The sequence below is a fragment of the Beta vulgaris genome, chromosome 1, assembly GCF_026745355.1.
Source record: "Beta vulgaris subsp. vulgaris cultivar EL10 chromosome 1, EL10.2, whole genome shotgun sequence".
Lineage (NCBI taxonomy): Eukaryota > Viridiplantae > Streptophyta > Magnoliopsida > Caryophyllales > Amaranthaceae > Beta > Beta vulgaris.
In genome coordinates this window covers 51558978-51579460 of record NC_079202.1, presented here as the reverse complement: position 1 = coordinate 51579460, position 20483 = coordinate 51558978, and the positions used below count along the sequence as shown (strand labels likewise).

At 36.2% G+C, this 20483-nt stretch overlaps 2 protein-coding genes across 2 annotated transcripts; both read right to left on the bottom strand.

Annotated features, from left to right (window-relative positions):
- Nucleotides 1-202: 202 nt before the first annotated feature.
- LOC104905469 (lysophospholipid acyltransferase LPEAT2) lies at nt 203-11620 on the bottom strand. Its single transcript, XM_010694027.4, has 14 exons — nt 9568-11620; nt 8248-8428; nt 7987-8046; nt 6876-7039; nt 6732-6795; nt 6163-6231; nt 5410-5505; nt 3806-3850; nt 2768-2838; nt 2004-2070; nt 1189-1239; nt 935-1045; nt 802-849; nt 203-666 (listed from the first exon to the last, which is right to left on the bottom strand). Exons 1-14 carry the CDS (start codon nt 10005-10007, stop codon nt 499-501), a joined length of 1635 nt encoding a protein of 544 aa, XP_010692329.1. The 5' UTR covers nt 10008-11620; the 3' UTR covers nt 203-498.
- A 3329-nt stretch (nt 11621-14949) lies between these two features.
- Nucleotides 14950-20243, bottom strand: LOC104905470 (CRS2-associated factor 1, mitochondrial). Its single transcript, XM_010694028.4, has 5 exons — nt 19578-20243; nt 18973-19100; nt 18288-18513; nt 18087-18214; nt 14950-16605 (listed from the first exon to the last, which is right to left on the bottom strand). The coding sequence occupies exons 1-5, from the start codon at nt 20155-20157 to the stop codon at nt 16456-16458; spliced, it is 1212 nt and encodes a 403-aa protein (XP_010692330.1). The 5' UTR covers nt 20158-20243; the 3' UTR covers nt 14950-16455.
- Nucleotides 20244-20483: the final 240 nt, after the last annotated feature.

The following is a 20483-nucleotide window of genomic DNA, read 5'->3' as shown; positions in this document are numbered from 1 at the left end:
GCAAGGGATCATCATAAGCCGCCAGAAGCACCATGCTAAGTGCTCCTTCGTGCATGTAATGTAATAATTTTGTTCATTCTGACTGCTGACTGCTGACTGCTGACATTCCATTACATTATTTTTCAACAAGGCATTCGGAAATACAACTAAGAAAAAGAATGATCAGATTTATGAGTCATCTACTTTCAAAGAATCACTCGTATATACCAAACAATATATGTATATCAAAAAAGCACTGCCTTTTGTCATGAAACCATGACTACATCACACTATCATAGTATTTTTTTTTCCTATACTAATAAATCTTGTGACACAAAAAATTTCCCCCAGATTGGTTTTACAAAGAACCATGAACTAAGCTACATGAAGGATCTGAAGTTGCAAAAATTTCCAGATCCATCTGCCATTCCCAACCCACTCTCCAGAGGAAGAGAAGAATAAGAAAAATAACGGCACACCAATCATGCAATCAATCCACCGAAAATGCCAATGAAAATTTCAAACCATCTCCTCTAAAAGCCCATTGCTAGTTTGCGCAAACTCAACTTGAAGAAGAGGTGAAAAGAGGGCAATAAGAAGTGGATTTCTTCTTAAGCAACCCAGAAACTCGTGCTTCTGAATTTTTCCATCTCTATCCATGTCGAACATATTGAAAAGTTCCTTCACCTGAAAATTTTCACATTCATTAGACTGAAAAAGAAGAGGAGTGCAGCTCTCAAAGCATTAAAGTCCAAGTCACAGTGAGCATGAACTAGTTAGCAGTGACTGATGCCGAAAGGGGGGGGGGGGGGGAGGTCTTACATCATGCTCATTGGCATCTGGAATACTCAGTCGAATCGCATCTCCAAACTGCATTATCATATAAGAAATAAATTATGAAGCTGAAAAATGATGCTATTTTAAGTTTTGACATGAAGTGCTTCAAAAAACAAACCTCTTTATTCAATATGTGATCCTGGATCCCATCACCACATTTGACAAAAGAAAATTCACAGGCACGTTGAAATAATGGTTGTTTCATGATATGGTTTGATGCCAATAAAAACTGCACTCAAAAGTTTATCCAAGTATCAGTTGATAATCACACGGTCATCAACATTATTAACACTTATCAGATCTTAAAGTTCTCAAGAAGCTTTATAAATTATGAATTGTGACACAAAACCAAAGGCAAAATATTGCTATTACCTGCTTGAAAGTAATCTTTCCCATCTTCTCAATATCAACAAATGAAAAAATCTGCATATCAAATGGACATCAACACTAAGAATATATTCTCATTGATCAAATTATGTGGGAAGCGAATTCTTACAGGTTCGATACTTGAACACTAGGAATTTTAATTAATAATTCAACAAAAACCAAAAGCTGCAACGAAACTTATTCTCCTTGGTTCTTTTAATTTATTTTAGGAAAATGATATACATAGCCCTAAGGGCTATGTATAAGGTGCTTAAAATGGAAATAAAATATTAAATCAAGCATTTATTACCTCAGTTGATGTGAAAATATGGTCTGAAATAGACAAAAAAATTCTCTTTTATATTTCACATGTTGGGAAATCCTAATACCACTGAATATTCCCAACTATTTTTTGCCTCTTTGCTGCATTTCAAAGAAACATCTATAGACTTAAAACATCCTGAAGCTAAAGAGTAATAGTTTACGCGACAGGTGATGGGGTAAACTTAGATAATACACTGTAGAACAGAGTCTCTCTAAGCCAAACAATGCCCTCCCTTCATACCTTAGTAAGTAATGTATCTTTTAAGGTTATTTTCTACATATTATTGCTAATTAGTGCATCAGGACTGGAAACTGACAGCAAATAGTGCATTAATGATTTGAAATCAGTAGTACTTGGAAATATGGCATGCAAGAAGTTAGTTTGGTGGACAACTCATAAGAGATAGAAGACATGTTCGTAGCATGTCCGTGAGGCATACAGAAAATCAAAGCAATACTTGTAACAACATGTGCTTCTCAGCAGTACATGCACATACCTTCTCAGACAAACCACAAGGCTTTAATCTCAAAGCTCTTAAGAAATCCTCAATCTGTACACTGCCACTGCGAGAGAAAAGGGGATAGGGGTGGCTGAGAATCTTCCTTTAAGCTATAATAAGCAGAACTACGATTGAACATGCATCATTCGAATGAAATTGAATTAAGAAAAACATGATTGCATTATATTTCAGTGTTTTATGTATATATGAATAATTCCCATTGAAGCATGTCCTTTCCGTCTTTTCGCCAAAGTGCATCAAAGAAAACCATCGCTTACTAAATGAATCTATAAATCAATAGCAGTCCTGCTGAACAGTGAACATTGTAGGCAATTGCAACATCAAAAGTAACTGTCACATTATAAAGTAACCATAATTTTTCCATCACAAAGCACAATTAATCTTTACAGATAACTTAGCCCTGCTCTCTTCAACTCCATTTTATTGAAATGAACTGCTACTGATCAAAGTTGATTATTAATTAGTGTCAATTGTTTTATGCATTACTAATATTTTGCTGATTGAAATGGATCATTATTTATTATAACTGATTATTCTTCATAATTAAACTGATATTTCCTGAAACTAATTATAATCAATTGAAGAGAACAAGTCCTAGAAAGAAGATCATGAGTCATGACCCACACCATCCCACTCGCACCTCCAGGCTCCAACCCACTCTGAAAGATTCAACTTGATGTTGTGCAATGTCAACGGGGTTGGGCCATAACTCTAAGGCCAAATTTGAATTTACCAAATACCTGTCATCAGGATTCATGGATATAAACTTCTCCAAGAATTCCAAAGCCTCCATAGTGTTAATGCGATATGACTGTAGATGAGGAAGGCTATCAGGAATATTGTACAGAAAAGGAACTACAAGACTAAGCAGTAAGCAGTAAGCACCATCAAGAGGACACACGACAATCAGAGTTAAAAGGCAAAATATGCTGAGTCAGTATTTGACAGATATTACAGCAGATAGATCTAATCAGTGGTATTTCAATATTTTCAGTATCTGTAAACAATTCTAGGTCTTGAAAATACGCTTCATTATTCAAGATTATAGACATACTTAAAATTCAGAAGTAGGCCACTCTGGACTTTGGACCTTCCAATATAGTTAGAGACTAAGATCAGCTAGCAACCACCATACCTAAAAGAAAGATTGTGTTGACTGTTGTCCATACACAGTATAATTGCCAGCTATCTCCGTTCATTATAATCATCAAGATTAAGGTATGTGATAAAATATTTAAGCAAATTATGGCCGTGAAGGCAAGGATCCAGATAGTTTAACTTGTAAGATGGCACACTAACAGGTTAACAGCACATACAACCTTGGGAATGGTGGGAAACCCAGCCACACAGTTCTCTTTTTTGTCTCTCTGGGGAATGACTTTCTTTTTCTATCAGAACACATAGTACTTCATATTTTCTTCTTCTTTACATCTCCTCGTAGCTTACGTCAGATAAAAGACTTAATCTTTCTTTGTAGAGCTCTGATATTTGTATCCCCCCCCCCCCAAGATAAGAATTCCAAGCTCTGCCATTGTGCCCCAGAAGCACTAAGCATCCAAAAAAAACTGAAGGCACATCCCAGTCACGAAATTGATCAGATAGCAAGTAGGAATGCACATTTCATCATGGTTAGCTAAGCCAAAAAATCCAAACTGATGAATATGCACAAGGGTTCCATATAATATGAACATTATGGCATAATCTTGGGGTATGCAGCATTGTTCAATTCTTGTTTCTGGGAACCAGAGAAATGAGGTTTGAAAATTAGATATACTCACTGAATTTATATGACCCAATTCAACCATATATCTTGAAGGATTTTCCTGTCAATTGCACAAGGTAAGATGTTAGAAAATTTTTTTTTACTCGGAACCCAATCGGCAAGTTCATAAGATGAGGTAAAAGCAATGAAATCTGATGTAGATTTACATGGAATCCCTTGTGGATGCCCATAATAACCCATCTCCACACCAAGCATGATGCTATGAATTAACATAGCTTGACAACATTAATGGCAGAATTTAAGGAAGAAAGAGGAGATTTGATTCATAAACTGAAGTTTCAGCAATATAAAAGGATAATTACAAGCTTTCGAGAGGCTTGTTCTCTTCCATTGAACTTTTAAAAGCTCACCCAATTTCTTATCTATATTGAACATATTTTCTCTCTCCCTATTCATAATATTTCTACCCTAACAAATTATCTCCTTAACTATCTTCTTCCTCAAGCTATTATCAATATAAAGCTATTTACTAAAACACCCCCTCCCTTATATTAGTTCATTGTACATGATTATTGTAATACTTCCTCCGTTTCAAAATAAGTGCAACATTTGCATAGTGTTTACTATTCACAGTTTAAACTTTAATTAGCTTTGGTGATTTACATTTTAGGAAAAACATAGTCATGTGGGATCTTGTTAGATTTGTCTGAATGTGAATTTTTTTAATATCAACTTTTTATAATTTTTACTTATTGATAATTGAAGATATTAACGGTTAAAATAATGCATTGGCAAACGTGAAAACAAGAAGTGTTGCACTTATTTAGAAACAGAGGAAGTAAGTCTTAGTGAAAAATCAGGAAGAAAAACATATGCTTGAGGATGGGTGCATTGCCTCAATTTATAAACTTATACCAAGCTGAGCTTTAATGTAGCCAGTTGGCACAACTGAATCTGAAAACTAATAATAACGACAAAAGTAGCATTGCAACTAGAAGTTCAATTGAGCAGCAGTTTCAGATGTGCAGCAAATGCGTGTGAGCGTGTCAAGAAGCTAATTACAATTAAAACACTATCGCTACTGATGTAATTGTTCATCATATAAAAGAAATATAAGGGAATAACAGAGAAGCTGAAAAAAGACAGAAGGGAGATTCAGAGCCCACGAGCTGTCGGTAATTCTTTCGTTGAAAACTTAAAAGTGGAAGATAATTAATTTAAGCTTCAAATCTAGAAAACCTTAGCATTTTGGATCTAGTACATCAAAAGTTCTTAAATTACGCTCCATAACATGTACCCCCACGTTGGAATCCAGTACATTGATGTCTAAACATTTGTTGATGAAAATCTCTCACGAAACTTCACTAAAGAGGAAAAATTCCCAAATCTTATTCCAATAGATACCTCTTAATTGAAAGATATCCTTCAGAATACAAGATCAACCCTGTTGGTTGATAGGAAAGGCAAAGACGTATCTCCGAGGAAAATTATTTCACAATGTCAACCACGCTTTAGATCTTTGAAGTAAGAGCATAATCTCATGTTGAAATGCTAGTGTAGAAGTTTAGATTTACGCAATAACGTAACTAGATAATTTAAAGCTTTAATCCTGTTTTCAATAAATAAAGAAAGGGCATCAAAACTAATTAAACTGCTCACCTGTTTCAGTTCAACTGCTTTCATCAGAAGCAGCATGTCCCCGTAGGTATAAGATGTTTGCACAAGATTTAAAGAAGTGGCCATAGCATGGGCAGTCTGCATTTTTCCAATAGCGAGAATTAAACAAGCACTTCTAACCATTGCCCCATGCCCAAAGGCCAGGGGGAGTGATGCAGAAAATCTATTAAGGAGGTCACAAAAATTAAGAAAAGAAACAGAGTTTAACATGGATGATGAAAGCTTTGATCCCATTCAGTGTCAGAAAAATATTCACAATCACAACATCCCCTATGAAATTCTATCACAAAGTAATGAGCATGAACCTACAAATTCAACCCTTTCAGCTTTAAACTAGTCAAAGTAGTGATTATAGCATTCCACTGTTTACATCACATCAGGAATTTAATAGAGAAGCTAATTACCCCCTCAATTTCACTTTTAGGATCCCAAATTGATTTTACAGATCATAGAAAGGTAAAGGCACCAACGTGTACAAGTAAAATGACTTTTTAGTGTGGGGTAGACCATTAAATTGACAGGGAAAAGAGAACTCAATTGAGACTCTTGAGTCTTGACACAGGATATATGGAATATTTATTCTTCTTCAAAGCAAATAGAGGAACATAATACACAGCCTATGATCGAAAATACTTCAAAAATACAGTCTTACACTACAACATATATATATACATGTATTTTTATGTATCTGCTACACGCATAAAGATATATAAAGTACTAGTAAAATACACTTACCCTTTCGGCAAAAAGGGACACATTTTCTTTTTGACTCTGCATAGGTCGTATAACTGGAAGGTACTCCACCTGCTCAATGGAAAGAGAGATTACCAAGAACCAATGGTCAACTACACCAGCTTCGGCACACAAATAATACAAACAAAACAGAAGTTTTCAAGGACATTTGACTTCATTCCTAAGGATCTTGTTACAAGATAGTAAATTTGCCCCTAAGAATTCATCTATCTAGGTTAAGATCATTTTATGTGCTTGCAACTAACACAAATTCTCATCCAGTAGAAACCAATCGCCTCATTGATGGACATAAGCAATGTACATGTACTACATTCTTCCCTTGTATTTGATTCATGGTTTATCTACCACATCAGCACATTCCAGTAAGTTAATTGGATCTTAGCTTGGTTTCTTAGATCAAGAAAAATGTTCCCAACTAATGGTCAGATAACTAGTATATTGCTCAGCTAATCTAACAAAATTATAGCTAATTGTGTTCTCATACCCATTTTTGTACTGCGAATTAGACCCTCGATCAAGCAAAGAATATGTAAAAGTATTAGAAAGAGTACCTCCATGTAATTGTGAAACTGAGTGAACATTCGAAACATCAGCCTTGCCAAGGAAATATTGCCCCTATATAAGTAGTAAATAAAATTTAATGCTATAGTTACTGAGTGAAATGCAAGCATAATTGCACATGAAAAGAGCCATACCAAGATTGATCAAAATGTACATGAGGATAACGGACAATGACAGGCTGGATTGGCTTATTAGGTATGAATGCTCCCATTTGGAAAGAAAGAAGGAATTTCCCGTTGGTGGTGGTTCCCTCCGGAAATAATAGAACACGAGGAAATCTCTTGCAGGAAGCCTTTCTCTGTAAACAGGTCCTTGAAAATACAATTCTGTATCAAATGCCTTACAATTGATGAACAATAATGAATCAAATTTTACTCTGTTAACTAAAAACTGAAATGGTTCCAGCATGGTAACAGACTTGGAACTACTCTGATTTCTGATAATGCTTCAATAAAATGAGGGTACTAGCATATCAAAGCGTCTTTCTTTAGGCCAACAGTCCCCCCACCACCCCATTAAAAGAAATTCTTTTGTAGGCCAAAACAATGAATATAAATGAGAATCAAGATGACGTCATGCAACCTGGTTACAGCTGTCTTGTTAGATTAACATGCACGAGAATTGTTGTTGAGGATGGGTAATGAAGCTTATAAACTTATAGTATGTCTTTCAATCCTCAACTTAATATCAATGACTATGTTCAAGGACCCATTGAATCACATCTTCATCTGCACTGAACACTTGCCAATATTTGGCATTTATCATATTGTTAGATGACACTGCTTATGGAAAAGATGACAGGCAACTTAGAAGAGACAACAGAAAGTTTTCCCAACCAAAATAGAAGCTTGAAGAAAGATCTGCATCATGCTTAAGGATGATTGCATAAGCAAAAAAAACAAGAGCCTGAAATTTCAGAAAGCCAGTGTCATCAATTAGCCACCCGGATACATCTTTCTCACAAAGTAAGTACAGCCCATCAACTAATGGAGCTGCAGTAAAGGGATGTTTCACAACTCCAAATCTAATAAGCTAGATATCACCTTAATCAATATGTAAGTGAATAGTTCGAAAAGACCTTAAATCACACAAGACCTGATCATGCAGAATTCTGCTTAATTTAGAATTTAGAAGTTAAGGGTAAAACATGCAATGAATTCTTATGTTTGTTGAAACAGCAAAAAGCACTGAATCATATGAGATTCTAATTTGGCGGTACATAGAAAAAGCACAAAGTCCCAGTACCTTTATCTCATTAACAGCATTTTTCCTTGATGAAGATGAGAACCTATTTACATATATAACCTGTAAACAAAAGAGCAAAAGCATGATTACAATATAACTGCAGGAGTAAACATCAGTCTGTACTCCATTGGCCTCAGACCCAAGGTGGATTTTCAGTTCACCTAATAGCACTCATAAGCCAACATATGAATCAAAGCCTATACATAGATATTAAAAAGACACAAACAATCAGCAAGAAACTTAAGTCAGTAAAGTCAATACCTGCATAGCTCTGATAATAGTCCCAACTAAGGGCATTGAATCATGGGAATCAGATGCAACAATTGTGGGGAACAACTCATAGAAAAAGAAGATTGGGTCAATGTATGATACATGGTTTGAAACAACAATTGGAGCCACCTCTCTCGGTGCTGGCCGGCCTTTCCGTTTTATCCACTGGTAGCTACAACAAGACAGAAAGATATATAGTTTACAGTCACATTTAGCAGGGACAAGGGTAATATAAGAGCTTGTTGACTACATTTTAAAGAACTCGCTCAAGATGTGACACAATTAGTTCAAGTACACAAAAAACAACAAAATCTCACCACTTACTTCCCAAAAAAAAAATTAAAAAAAGTTTTAAGAAAAAAATCTCACCATCAATCTAGGAAACACCCAATATTATATCCTTCCTAGTCCCTCCAATCCCTCTTGCTCACACACAAAAGGCCAAAGGGAGAAGTAGACTCAGGTCACATACTAAAAATAGGAAACTTCCTTGGAAAAGCAATCAGGAAAGATTGCAAAACAAGTCACTACCTTTTAAGCACAGCAATGAATACATTCTTCAGTACAGTTTGCAAAATACTAGACCTAGTTAAGTCATAAGTGTATATTCCACATTTAGGTATGGCAACAAACTCAATCTATGCAATACAGTTGCAAGCAAAAGCATCACGAGGTCATTAATACTCACCCTAACCAAAAACAGTAGTCATATTATACCACCCCCTCCAATATACTAGGAAATTACTAAAAGAACCTTCATACTAGTTAGATCCCCACGTTGTTCCTCACTAGTTAATTAAAACAGTAGACATCTGAAAGTTCCAATCATAAATCACGGGTAATAGTTGCAAAAGTGACAAACTTTCCTATACATCCCCTAAAATACAGTACACAACTATTAGTCTATTACTTCCAGAATAGAACTCTCAAATAGGTCGTGTCGTGTCAAATTCGTGTTCGTATCAATTCATAATAGGTTATGCGTGCATTGCCAATTGCCATAGTCTATGTAGCATGGGTACTTTTTAATAGGTCACGTACTCGTACCCATACCCCATAAGTTACATATCCTGTACGGGTACACGTATCATTCCTAAAATTTCAAAATCTTGCCGATTTCTGTCCGGTACCCGAATCCGCACTCGTACCAGTCTCCGTATGGCCTACTAGGCTACTAGTCCATAGTTAGACATTGATCCTAAAACTAAAAATCTCTTATTTTTTTCCCAGAAACATACAAAATTCCAGACAATTCTAAAATCCAATTAATCAAAATAGAGTATGAGAGAGAGAGAGAGAAAATGAAGTTACCCAAAAGAGAAGAGTATACAACGAGCACATAAACGAGTAACCCACATAAGATTAGAGCGCCATCTAGGCATAGGATTATGCTTATCTTTCCACCCATGAATTGCAATCAAAGTAACAACATACCCAACTAACAAAGTCAACCCAAAAATCACCAATCGAATTGCAGCAATAGGTATACAAATTAGAATCTTAACCCACTCATAAAACCCAGAAATTTTAAGGGTATGATTTCTGAAAGGATCAGCAGTAGTTGAAGTTGGAACACAAAACCCATCAACACCCAGAAACTCAAAGGGGTTTTGTGGGTCAATTTGGGGATTTTCAGACCCAAGATCTTTAATGGTGATACAAAGATGGGGGTTTTCAGAAAGTGATGATGAATCTGATACTGGGTTTTGATCAGTAGTATCATGGGTCAAAAAAGGAGTTGGATCCGCCATTAATGCAGCTCCAAGATTGGAGGAGAGAGAAAGATCAGTCAGCAGGGAAGAAAAAGTAGAGAGAGTAGAGGAATTTGGTGAAGAATTCGATGAATTTTGTGCTGAAGAATATTTGGAAAGATTCTAGGAGTTTTAATTTGAAGTGAAAAACCGGGGAAAATCAGACAATTTAGGGAGGAGAGAGAATGTGCGAAAGTATCAAGTATGGTGGGGTTTGGTGAAATAGGGACGCGGTTTTTTGTGGAGGAGGATATTTGAAAAACTATAAACTCAATGACTCATTTTACTTTATAAGGGTGTTACAATTTGAATGGGAATCAAATCTTGTTTGATGTGATAAAAGTTTGGTATAAAATGAAATTGTTTTGTCGAGTTAAGCATAAAGTTGAGCCCCAAGTTTTAGTATTTTTCACCCATTGGGGACTCAAGTTTTTTTTTTTCACCAATTGGGTACTTTGATTGATTTTCACCACAATTAAACCTTAACCACCCCTAATCAATTCTCTTCTCTAGTCCTCCCCTCACCCCTTTCTCTCTCTTCCCCACAAACGCAAACACTCACCCACACAAACACCATCTGCCACAAAACAACCACCAGCAGACACCTAGCTACAACCACCGCCCACCACTCCACTCAACACCGACCAAGCTCCACCTCACCTCACCACTCCAGCAAACCTAACACCACCATCGTTAATCACCCCAAAACCCAACCTAAACCCGAGCACAACCCCGCAATCCAACATCAAATCCAACCCCACCATGACACAACTCACCAATCCACCAACGGTCCACCTCTAACACAACCAAATCCGCGGCACTCAAGCCAAACCAATGAGCAACCCAAACGAAAGAAGAAGGTGGTGAGAGAGAATTTCGAATAACAACCACCAGTCCACCACCATTGTTGATGAGGTTGTTCGTTTTCTGCTGTTGTTGGTGTGAGGTTGTTGAAGGGCGTGTGGTGGTGACTGAGACTGGAGGTCCAGCGAGATCTCAGGCGAGGGTGAGCGAGCATGAGTGTGGGTAGGTGGGTGAGGATGAGGGTGGTTGCACGTGGAGGGACGCCGGTCGGATAGGGGCGGCCAAGATTGCTCGCCGGTTGTGGTTGTGGTGGCGGACAATAGGGCAGTGGTGTTGGTTGTGGTGGCGGACAATAGGATGGTGGTGGTGGTTGCCTGCTAGTTGGATGAGGGGGTGGTGGTGGTTTGTGGCTTAATTTGGTATAAGAGAGAAATTTATGATTTGGGGTCTAGTGAGGGAATTAAACCAAAGGGATTAAATTATAATTACTATCCAAATTGGTCTCAGTACCCAATTGGTGAAAAAAAAAAACTTGAGTCCCTAATTGGTGAAAAATACCAAAACTTGGGGCTCAACTTTATGCTTAACTCTTGTTTTGTCCAATAAGTTACAAGTTACACCATGGATCTCACGAGCAAATCCTACAGAAAAAAATGAAGGGGTTGGAATTCGGAATTGCAATTTGCACATGTGAATATAGAAATTTATTAAGGGATTTTTTCGTCTATATTGGTGCATATTATTGTTAGAAATGAAAGATCTTATTGTATCGGGAGAGAAGAAAGGTATAAGAGAATCCCTAAATTTTGAAGTTGGAAGGTTTTGTCTTTTCTTGTCCACTAAAGTTAAGTTGTTTAAGATATTAGTGTTGTGTATGAATCCTAATTAACCAAAAATAAACAAGGTTGGTGGAATACACACATAATATGATATATAATGAAGTAATACATTATAAGTATCACCTAAAAAGATGATGTCGAAGGACCTCAAAGATACACACAGTCTTGATTGGCATCAATCGGTTACAAGTTAAAGAAAGATTATCCCGTTTATATATTAACAATGAAGGTTGTGCAAAGACTAGGATCGGACCAAAATCTGAACCGGACCGGATCGAAAAATTCCGATCCGGTCCTCGATACAGAGAAAATCCCGAGTTCGGTCTGATCCGAACCCGATAAAATTCCGTTTTTGATCGATGGATCGGAATTTCTGATTTTTAGTAAAAAAAAATATATATAAGTTTAAAAGGTAAAAAGTTACAAAGTTAAAAACCTATTATTTATTCACTTGAGTTTCAGGTAGTCTTCATTTTTGTCCAGGTAATCTTCATTTTTTTTCAGGTAGTCTTCATTTTTTTTCAGTTAGTCTAAATGAAAGTAAGTTACCTCTAACTAAAAGTAACTTAGGTCTAACTGAAAGTAACTTAGGTCTAACTGAAAGTAACTTAGGCCTAAATGAAAGTAACTTAGGTCATTTTTTTCAGGTAGTCTTCATTTTTTTTCAGGTAATCTTTATTTTTTTTCAGGTAGTCTTCATTTTTTTTCAGGTAGTCTTCATTTTTTTTCAGTTGGTTTCAAGTATTTTTAAACACCAACTGAAACATATAAAACACCAACTGAAAGAAATAAAGAACTAACTGAAAGAAATAAAGAACTAACTGAAAGAATAAAAAGACCAACTGAAAGAAATAAAAAACGAATTGAAAGAATACACAAACTAACTGAAACAATACAAAAATCAACTGACCTTCACTCTCCTCAACCTCACCAATATCTTTCACTTCCATGAACTCTTCAACCAAATTTCACCACAAACTCTGGAACGATTCTTTTTACTTGCTTTTTATCCTTTTTGTCGAAGATTGTGATCTTAGTACTAAAGGAAAACATACATATTTGGGGGCCATATGAAGGCTCCTCAAATACTACAAGCCAAAAGTGCTTAGCGTGGTCACTAGTATTGATGGTGCAGTGATGATGATGGAGTCTGCTTATATCTTAAGCATATGTGGGTGGAAGGACTTGGATTGAGCAAAAGGAAGGGACTCAGTGCAAATCTCACATCAGCTTTTGTGTCTTGACCCTTCTACCAATTTATAAACCATTATTGTCTCCACTTGTTATCATATCTGTGCAAATCTCAGTCCTCAATATGGGTGCGTAGATGGTGTTTGTGAGATGCGACGGAGTTAATGGTGGTTGAGTGAGAAGGAGGGAGGGGTAAAGGGAAAGAAGGGCGGCAATTGTCTGCGTTCTCTTACTAAGGCCATTTGAGTATTGGGTTCAGCCCGTCTGACAGTTTGTATTGGTCAGACGGTGTGACCCAATACTTTCACCTTATTAAATTGTAAGCAAGACTGAACTTGTCTTATGTGACTGATGTTTTTATTTATTGATAAGCTTAGTTTTTCAAGAGATGATTGAATTGTAGTACTAATTCTCCATATACTCTTATCCCTATATTTCTAGAGTATATACCACTATTATAGAAGTAAACTTTTTAGAATTATATAATCAAGTACTAGAGGTTAGACTTTCTTTTAGAAAATAGAATAAAAAATGATAGGACAAAGATAATGCCTTATTGATACTAGAGTTTAGGTCTTCCACTTGGGCATATAATTGAATGAAAACAAGCCTTTCGAAATTGACATATCGAGGAATACCGAATATGGGCTCTAGATTTTGATCATTTCTTTTTTCTTTAGGATCCGTTTGATACAACTTATTCTTATTTATATTATATTATAAAATTTTAAATAAGTTAAAATAAGTAGAACAAAACAGGAACTAACATAATTCCAACGTCTAGCTAATACTTAGGTTACTAAATATCAGATAAATAAAAAATATTTAGTAACCTATCAGAAGAAGCTTTAGGTAGAAACTAGAAAGGTAATTAGATAATGATATTCCTTTCTTTTCTCCTTGAAGAAGTAAATTTTCTTATGAATAGTAAATTTCGTTATCAAAATAATAACGAAACTGATTTCAGGGTTTGTTTTGTTATCGGTATAAGACGTGCATGTGATACACGACGTATAGTTGCGCAATTCTATTTCATTAACTGTCACTATTGTTAACAAGACAATGATAAAATTATAGAATTGAATTAGTAAAACTATATTATTTGCACACATGGTCTACTGCATGCTATACAAAATTGACCAAATAAAACATATACGGAAACTATATATCCACAATTTTACCAGTCAACGAAAACACAAACACACGGCATATTTAAGAAAGTCATACCACCCGATAACAGCCGGAACTACTAATTACAAGTAATCATATCCACAAAATGACGCCAAGCGCCAAGGATGTCTTGGCCTAATACTCCCTCCGTCCCATATTATAGTGCTTCTTTCCTTATAAGGCGTCCCAAAATATAATTCTTGTTTCCATTTTTTATTCCACACATTTCTATGATTTTTCTAGAAAAATTGTGCCACCATTATTTATTTGCTTCTTGGAAATAGTTTTTGCTTTGGTTTATCAACTCAAAGGTTGAATGAGTCATGCATTTAATTCTCTTTCACCACTTATGGTCATTCTCTCTCCTAAAATCAGCTTTTCCTCATAACATTTATTTTCAATACACAAAAACTCTTTACATTTCTCTTAGATTCTATTTACCTTAATAAACGTGAAAAAACAGAATCAGGCACTATAATATGGGACGGAGGGAGTAGTTAAGATTGAAGTGTTGTGAACGATAGGTCACATGTTTGATTCCCTCTCTCCTTCTTTGTACTTTGTACTTCCTTCGTGGCTCATATAAATAAATAAAAAATTCACAAAATGACAAAAGTCACAACATTACAAAGTTCCTTTCATGAACTATCGTTACATGCTTTTCTAAATTTTGTTACATGCTTTGCATATTGCTCAAGTAAATTAAGTATCATATGTGGACTACGGAAGATTTTTCGTGCCAATTACCCATAGATCAAGAGCTGAGAATACAACTAGACCGAACGAGAGAAATTAAACTAAAACAAATTTAAATGAATTAAATTAAACGAAGAAAAACTTAAACGAATTAAAAATAAGTCCAAAAAAACAAGACCTTACCCATCCCATATACAAATTATGCGTGTGTTAATATACCAAAAACATAATCACTAGAAAAATAACTTTTAAAAAATTATTTCAACTAAGATAATAACAATTTAAATATGAATTACATAAGAATATTTTAGGCATTTAAGAAAAATAGCAAAGTCCTCAAATTCCCATTATAACATAGAGATAACTTGTACTATTTTGGTCAAATCATAAAAAATATTGGATACTCTCTCTTTTCTTATACCGCACGTGAAATAGACCCCCCGCTAACTCTGATAATTTTTTTCTATTATTTTTATATTATCTACTTAAAAACCTTACACTAGGGCTCCGTTTGGTAGGGCGTAAAACGTTTTTCCGGAAAACAGTTTTCCTCTATTTTCAGTTTTACATTGTTTGGTTGACAAAAGAGTGTAAAACCATTTTCCCTTGGGGTAAAATTACTCTCCCAATGATGGAAAACCATTTTCCTTTCAAAATGAAGGGAAAACTATTTTCCTTATCTCTCTTGTACACTCCTCTCACTACCTCTTTACTTTTCCTTTCATTTTCCTTTCATTTCATCATTTTTCTTACATCGAACCAAACAACGGAAAACTAATTTTGGAATTGTGTTTTCCATTGTAAATTGTTTTCCATGAAAATCATTTTACATTGAAAATGTTTTACGCCCTACAAAAAGGAGCCTAGATGTAAAAGTAATAACTAAGCCTAAGAAAGCATGGAGCACGAGTGTAGAATTGTTTTTGCAAACAATATCAAAATTAGTTTACAAGCAAAAGATCCAACATAATATTATAACCTGATTCCTGATATCAGATCTGAGTGACGCCACTGAGCCACATGCTACACTCCATTTACCATGTAAACCATCTTTTGCATCTTCAATCACACAGCATTTGTGACATTGAGCATCAATTTCTCTTTGTTTGGCAGTAATCAAACAGACCTTGACTGGGACCCCAGCCCGCCGTAAAACCCAATACTAAGCTTCAAAGTCCGAACCCCTCCTTCCCCGACCCCCACCCCTCTCCAAGAGCTACAACGGCTCTTGCCTGAAATAAGATGAGGTTAAATCCCTATATACATAACAACAAAGTGGGGAAAAGATGAAGATGCCCTTATAAGGTGAAGGTAGATACTTCCATTAAAGGTATAAGGCATTATTTATATCATTTTCTCTGAGCAGCCGCCGGTATATCTCCGAGATGTAGAAAGCTTGTAAATCAAATGGCATTTTCTTAATTAAATGTCATTATGATCTAGTTGTATAGTCAAATATTCAGTCGTGATTCTCCTTAAAAATAAATAAATAAATCACCACTGAATATTAAACCCTATGACTAGATAATAATAGCATCTTGTTGATGATAATGTCGCATTTGTTTGCTTTTGTTCACGATATTGCCATTTGATTTACACTACTCGTACATCAAGGAGATTGATTGGCAATTTCCTAACACTATGTACTAACATGTTACACAACAACACTTATACCATACTTTACCACCAAAAGCTGGATCAAAAGATTTCCCTTGAACCTTTGTGACTTTATATACAGGCTCATGTCCTCAACTGTCCCAAACCAAATCATCAACGGTTTTCTCGAATGGCTCACGTTCTGTACGGAAAAGCCCATCCTCCACAAGTTCGTAGTTTGGTCCTCTCCAAACTACAATTTGTTCCTTCACGAATGTAACAGGGATACATGGTACCAAGTCCTGATTAAATTAAATTATGACATAAATTAGTTCAACCTCCAGCACTAAAAAGTAAATGTAACATGTACAATCTTCCAAAAAAAAAAAGGTGCAACATGTACAAACAGCATTAAACAACCAAATGCGTCTCACAAGTGAGGTTATATAATTGGGCAAATGGCACTTCTATTGTGCAGGAAGGAAGAAACTAGCTTCAAAAGACTAATATCTCACAAAAACTTGAGCTCTAGGTCAGCAGGAATCTAAGTTTGTGAAAGAACCAAATTTCATCCAAGCTGCAACTGAACCCAATCTGTATTCTGGACAATCTTATTCATATCATGCTTCATAAAACTGGTTTGGTTGAACTTTGAATGAAACTTGATTGTCCATTGTTACTAAAGGTCTGATTCTTTGCAATAGCACTCTGCCAGAAAACCATACAGGTTATAGAAAGGCTGTCACAGAGAAACCATGTTGTATATGTGATGCTTTTATCAGAAGCAAAGAAAGATAAAGGTTCATAGGTGTTTGTAAAGAGAGATCAGAGATGCCAAAACCTCAGCTACAAGTTCTTCAGGCAGGTTAACGACAAAAAGCACTCTCGTTATCTACAATGAGCTCTGGCCATCTTAAGGTAGACAACTTCCAAAGACAAGGTTACATCAAAATCTCTCCTCCTATCAATGATCGTCCTGCTATAGTTTTTAGTTTATGCAATATCAATTGTTCTGATTATCCAGCATCTTTTTTCCAACAAATTGCACCACAACAGTAAATTATTTCACAATTTATTCATGTTGACTTTTAAATAACGTTGCTTAGTTATCATTGTGTCCATCAAACGATTAGTAGATTGCATGTCTATACTCTGAGAAACAATGCAAAGAGTGGGAGTAACTTTTCAACTATTCAAGCACAAAGAAACCACAAGAAACCTTCTCACGTGTATTTTCTGCACATCCATGAAAATACGATGAGCGTTAAGAGTCCTCGATGAGATTGAGTCCTCAATTGTGGTATGGGTACGTAGAAGTATGATTTAAGAAGTAAATACCTCACATCACTGATCTTAATCTCCACACGACTCGTCCTCACCTTTTGATTTGAATTTGTTTCTCCCATTAACCCGTGTTATATAAGTCAAGTTACTAGAACCTATTTTCTTAACACAAGTCCAAATGGAGTAACTTCCAACTACTATACACAAGTCCACTTCTCCCCATACACAGGAGCTAGCTCAGCCACCCTACAATACATGAACTGCACAGCTGATCTCTCAGCATCTTAAGCAGATTTCTCCTGTAGGATGAACTGTAGAGATGTGGGATCAGTGTCGATGTCGTTAGAGTAGGTTATGATTGGCTTAATCTTTTCTTTCTTACTTTAACTCGCTTACCAGATTAATCACATTAGCTAAACTCAAGAGCTACATGCAAAGTTTATTAAACATACAAAAATAATATATAAAAAAAGAGCATCAACCAATAAAGAGGAAGTACCCTAAGTTTGACGCCTATTTTCTTGAGATCACTCTTGTCAAGGCCAGTGCAGTCTATCCGGACCAGCTCCTCCACAAGAAAAGCATCTCGTACCATAGCTACAAGGTTACCATAGTATCCATTTCTAACTGCATTTGCCATTGCAGGGATTAGAATAATCGGATAAATAGTAACTAGAATTCATAAAAACAAAAAAATTACCAAGTTTAGTCAATGCAGGAACAGCTATTCCTCTTTTTCTCAAAACCTTTGTCTCTTCAATGCTCAAGCCCTCAATTGTGGTTTTGATCATCTTTGGATACACTGGCTCCTGGGGTTTCCAAAGCATTAATGGAATTACAGGCCTCTTCTTCGATTTATAGTTCCTGCCTCTGTACAAAACAAGAAGACCACCATGCCTATGGATGATTTTGCCAAATGTCTTGTCCTGCAATGCCCAAATGAAATACTATTAGATACAAAAAAAAAGATTCTTACACCACAGCAACAAGTGTTTGAAGCGTGCATATTATCATTGAATATGTACACTGGGATGCAAGATAGAAAGGGAATAACAAGGAGAAAAGTGGGAAAAAAAAGGAAGAGAAGGAGAAGAAAACTCAGCAATAGTCATCGGTTGTCAGTTTCTGAATTTAACAGAAGCGTATATATAAGTAAGAATTACTTACTCACTCAAACTCTTAGTTGCAACATCTGGCTCAAAAGTGAAAACTAAAAAGCTCTTACATCAATTATATCTTGTGTACAGCAAAAAAAAAAAAAATCCCAAATCGGGTTCCTAATTCATGATGTTTCACAATCCATCCTACAGGCCATTCTTAACCCATCTTTATAATTTGATAGCAATAAATAACAAATACTCATTCTAATGCAAATCAAAACAGACCTCAAGCTGGGTGAACACATTCTTCATGTCTATCGTTGGCACGCCCATACACTTAATCCTGATTGCCTCAGTGTGCTTCCAGTGATTGTGTATATCATTCAACATATTGTGAGTCAGACCATCTCTCCCTGAAATAAAACACTATAATCTCAGTCATCTCACACCATTCGCTTTGGAAGTTTTCACAGCTTCATAAATCTATCTCTTTAAGAAATCACTGGTTCAAATATACAAGTGCATTATAGAGCATGTATTGGAAGAAGTAGCACGGCACAACAGTATAAATAAACCTCTTACACAAATATCACCTTAAAATTTCCAGAACATAAAGAATGCACAACTAGTTAATGATTTATGAGCATCATCTTTCAGCTATATTAGGATGGTTAAAATCATCATTCCAACATACAACATTAATCCAATACACACCATCTATGATTAAATATTCAATCACAATATATTTGTCAAAAACTCAGCTAAGCATATCATCAAACACATAGAGTGCACAATATTATAAAAAATGTAAGCAATGCATTCGTAGAGCGCAACGAATAAGGAATGTCTACGAGGCCATAGCCCAAATAGCTAAAAGATTTGGGAATTACCCAAATTAATTTGTCTCTTAGTTTTACCCCTCTGACACTTATCCACAAGAATCTTAATCTCGGCATCCGTCAATGCATCTCCCAGAACTTTCTCTCTCATCAACCTCTTCTTTTCCTCCAATTTAGGATCATCATCATCATCATCCACTTTTCCATCAACGGACCTCACTTTTGGGCTTTTCACCGGAGCGCAAACCCCGGTCCATTCACGGGCGACACGGCCAGGCCCAAATGGAGAGTATTTGGGCTCACGGAGCCCAATGGGCCTTACAGAGGGGTTACTCTCGGTGTAGCTGTACCGGAAATCGAAGGGTAAATTGGATCGTAAGGGTTTTTGGCCGGTTTCGAGAGATGATGGAGGGCGATAAGGAGGTTTTTCGGAAATTAGGGTTTGGGATTGGGGGTTTTGGGAGGGTTTAGAGAGAGAGTTTTGAGGGTGGAGAGAAGGTGGAGAAGTGAAGGAGTATTTAGTGTGGAGTTTGGAGGAGGAAGTGGAAAGATGGCGATAATGAAGAAGAAGAAGGGAGGAGAGAGAATGATGGTTATGGAAGTTTTTGCGGTGAATTATAGAGATGAACATGGGGGCTGTCGATGGAGATGCTGCTTCTGTATTGCGCACCAATCCCTGCGTTGGTGCTTATTAGTTATTACTCAGTGTTATAGCCTTATAGGCAGCAACTAATGGAAGAGAGAAGACGAACATTGGCTAAGGTATTACTCCCGCCGTCTTTTAAATGTTGCTACATTTTGTGCAAATTAGTAGGTGTGTCTCAATTTAGTTGCTACATTTATAAATATTTCCATATATAGTTAGGGGTGTCAGTTTGGGTCAATGGGTGGATTTGGGTTGGCCCGAGTTGGGTCAGATGTACTTGGGTCAGATTGAATTAGATCAAATCTTTTCGA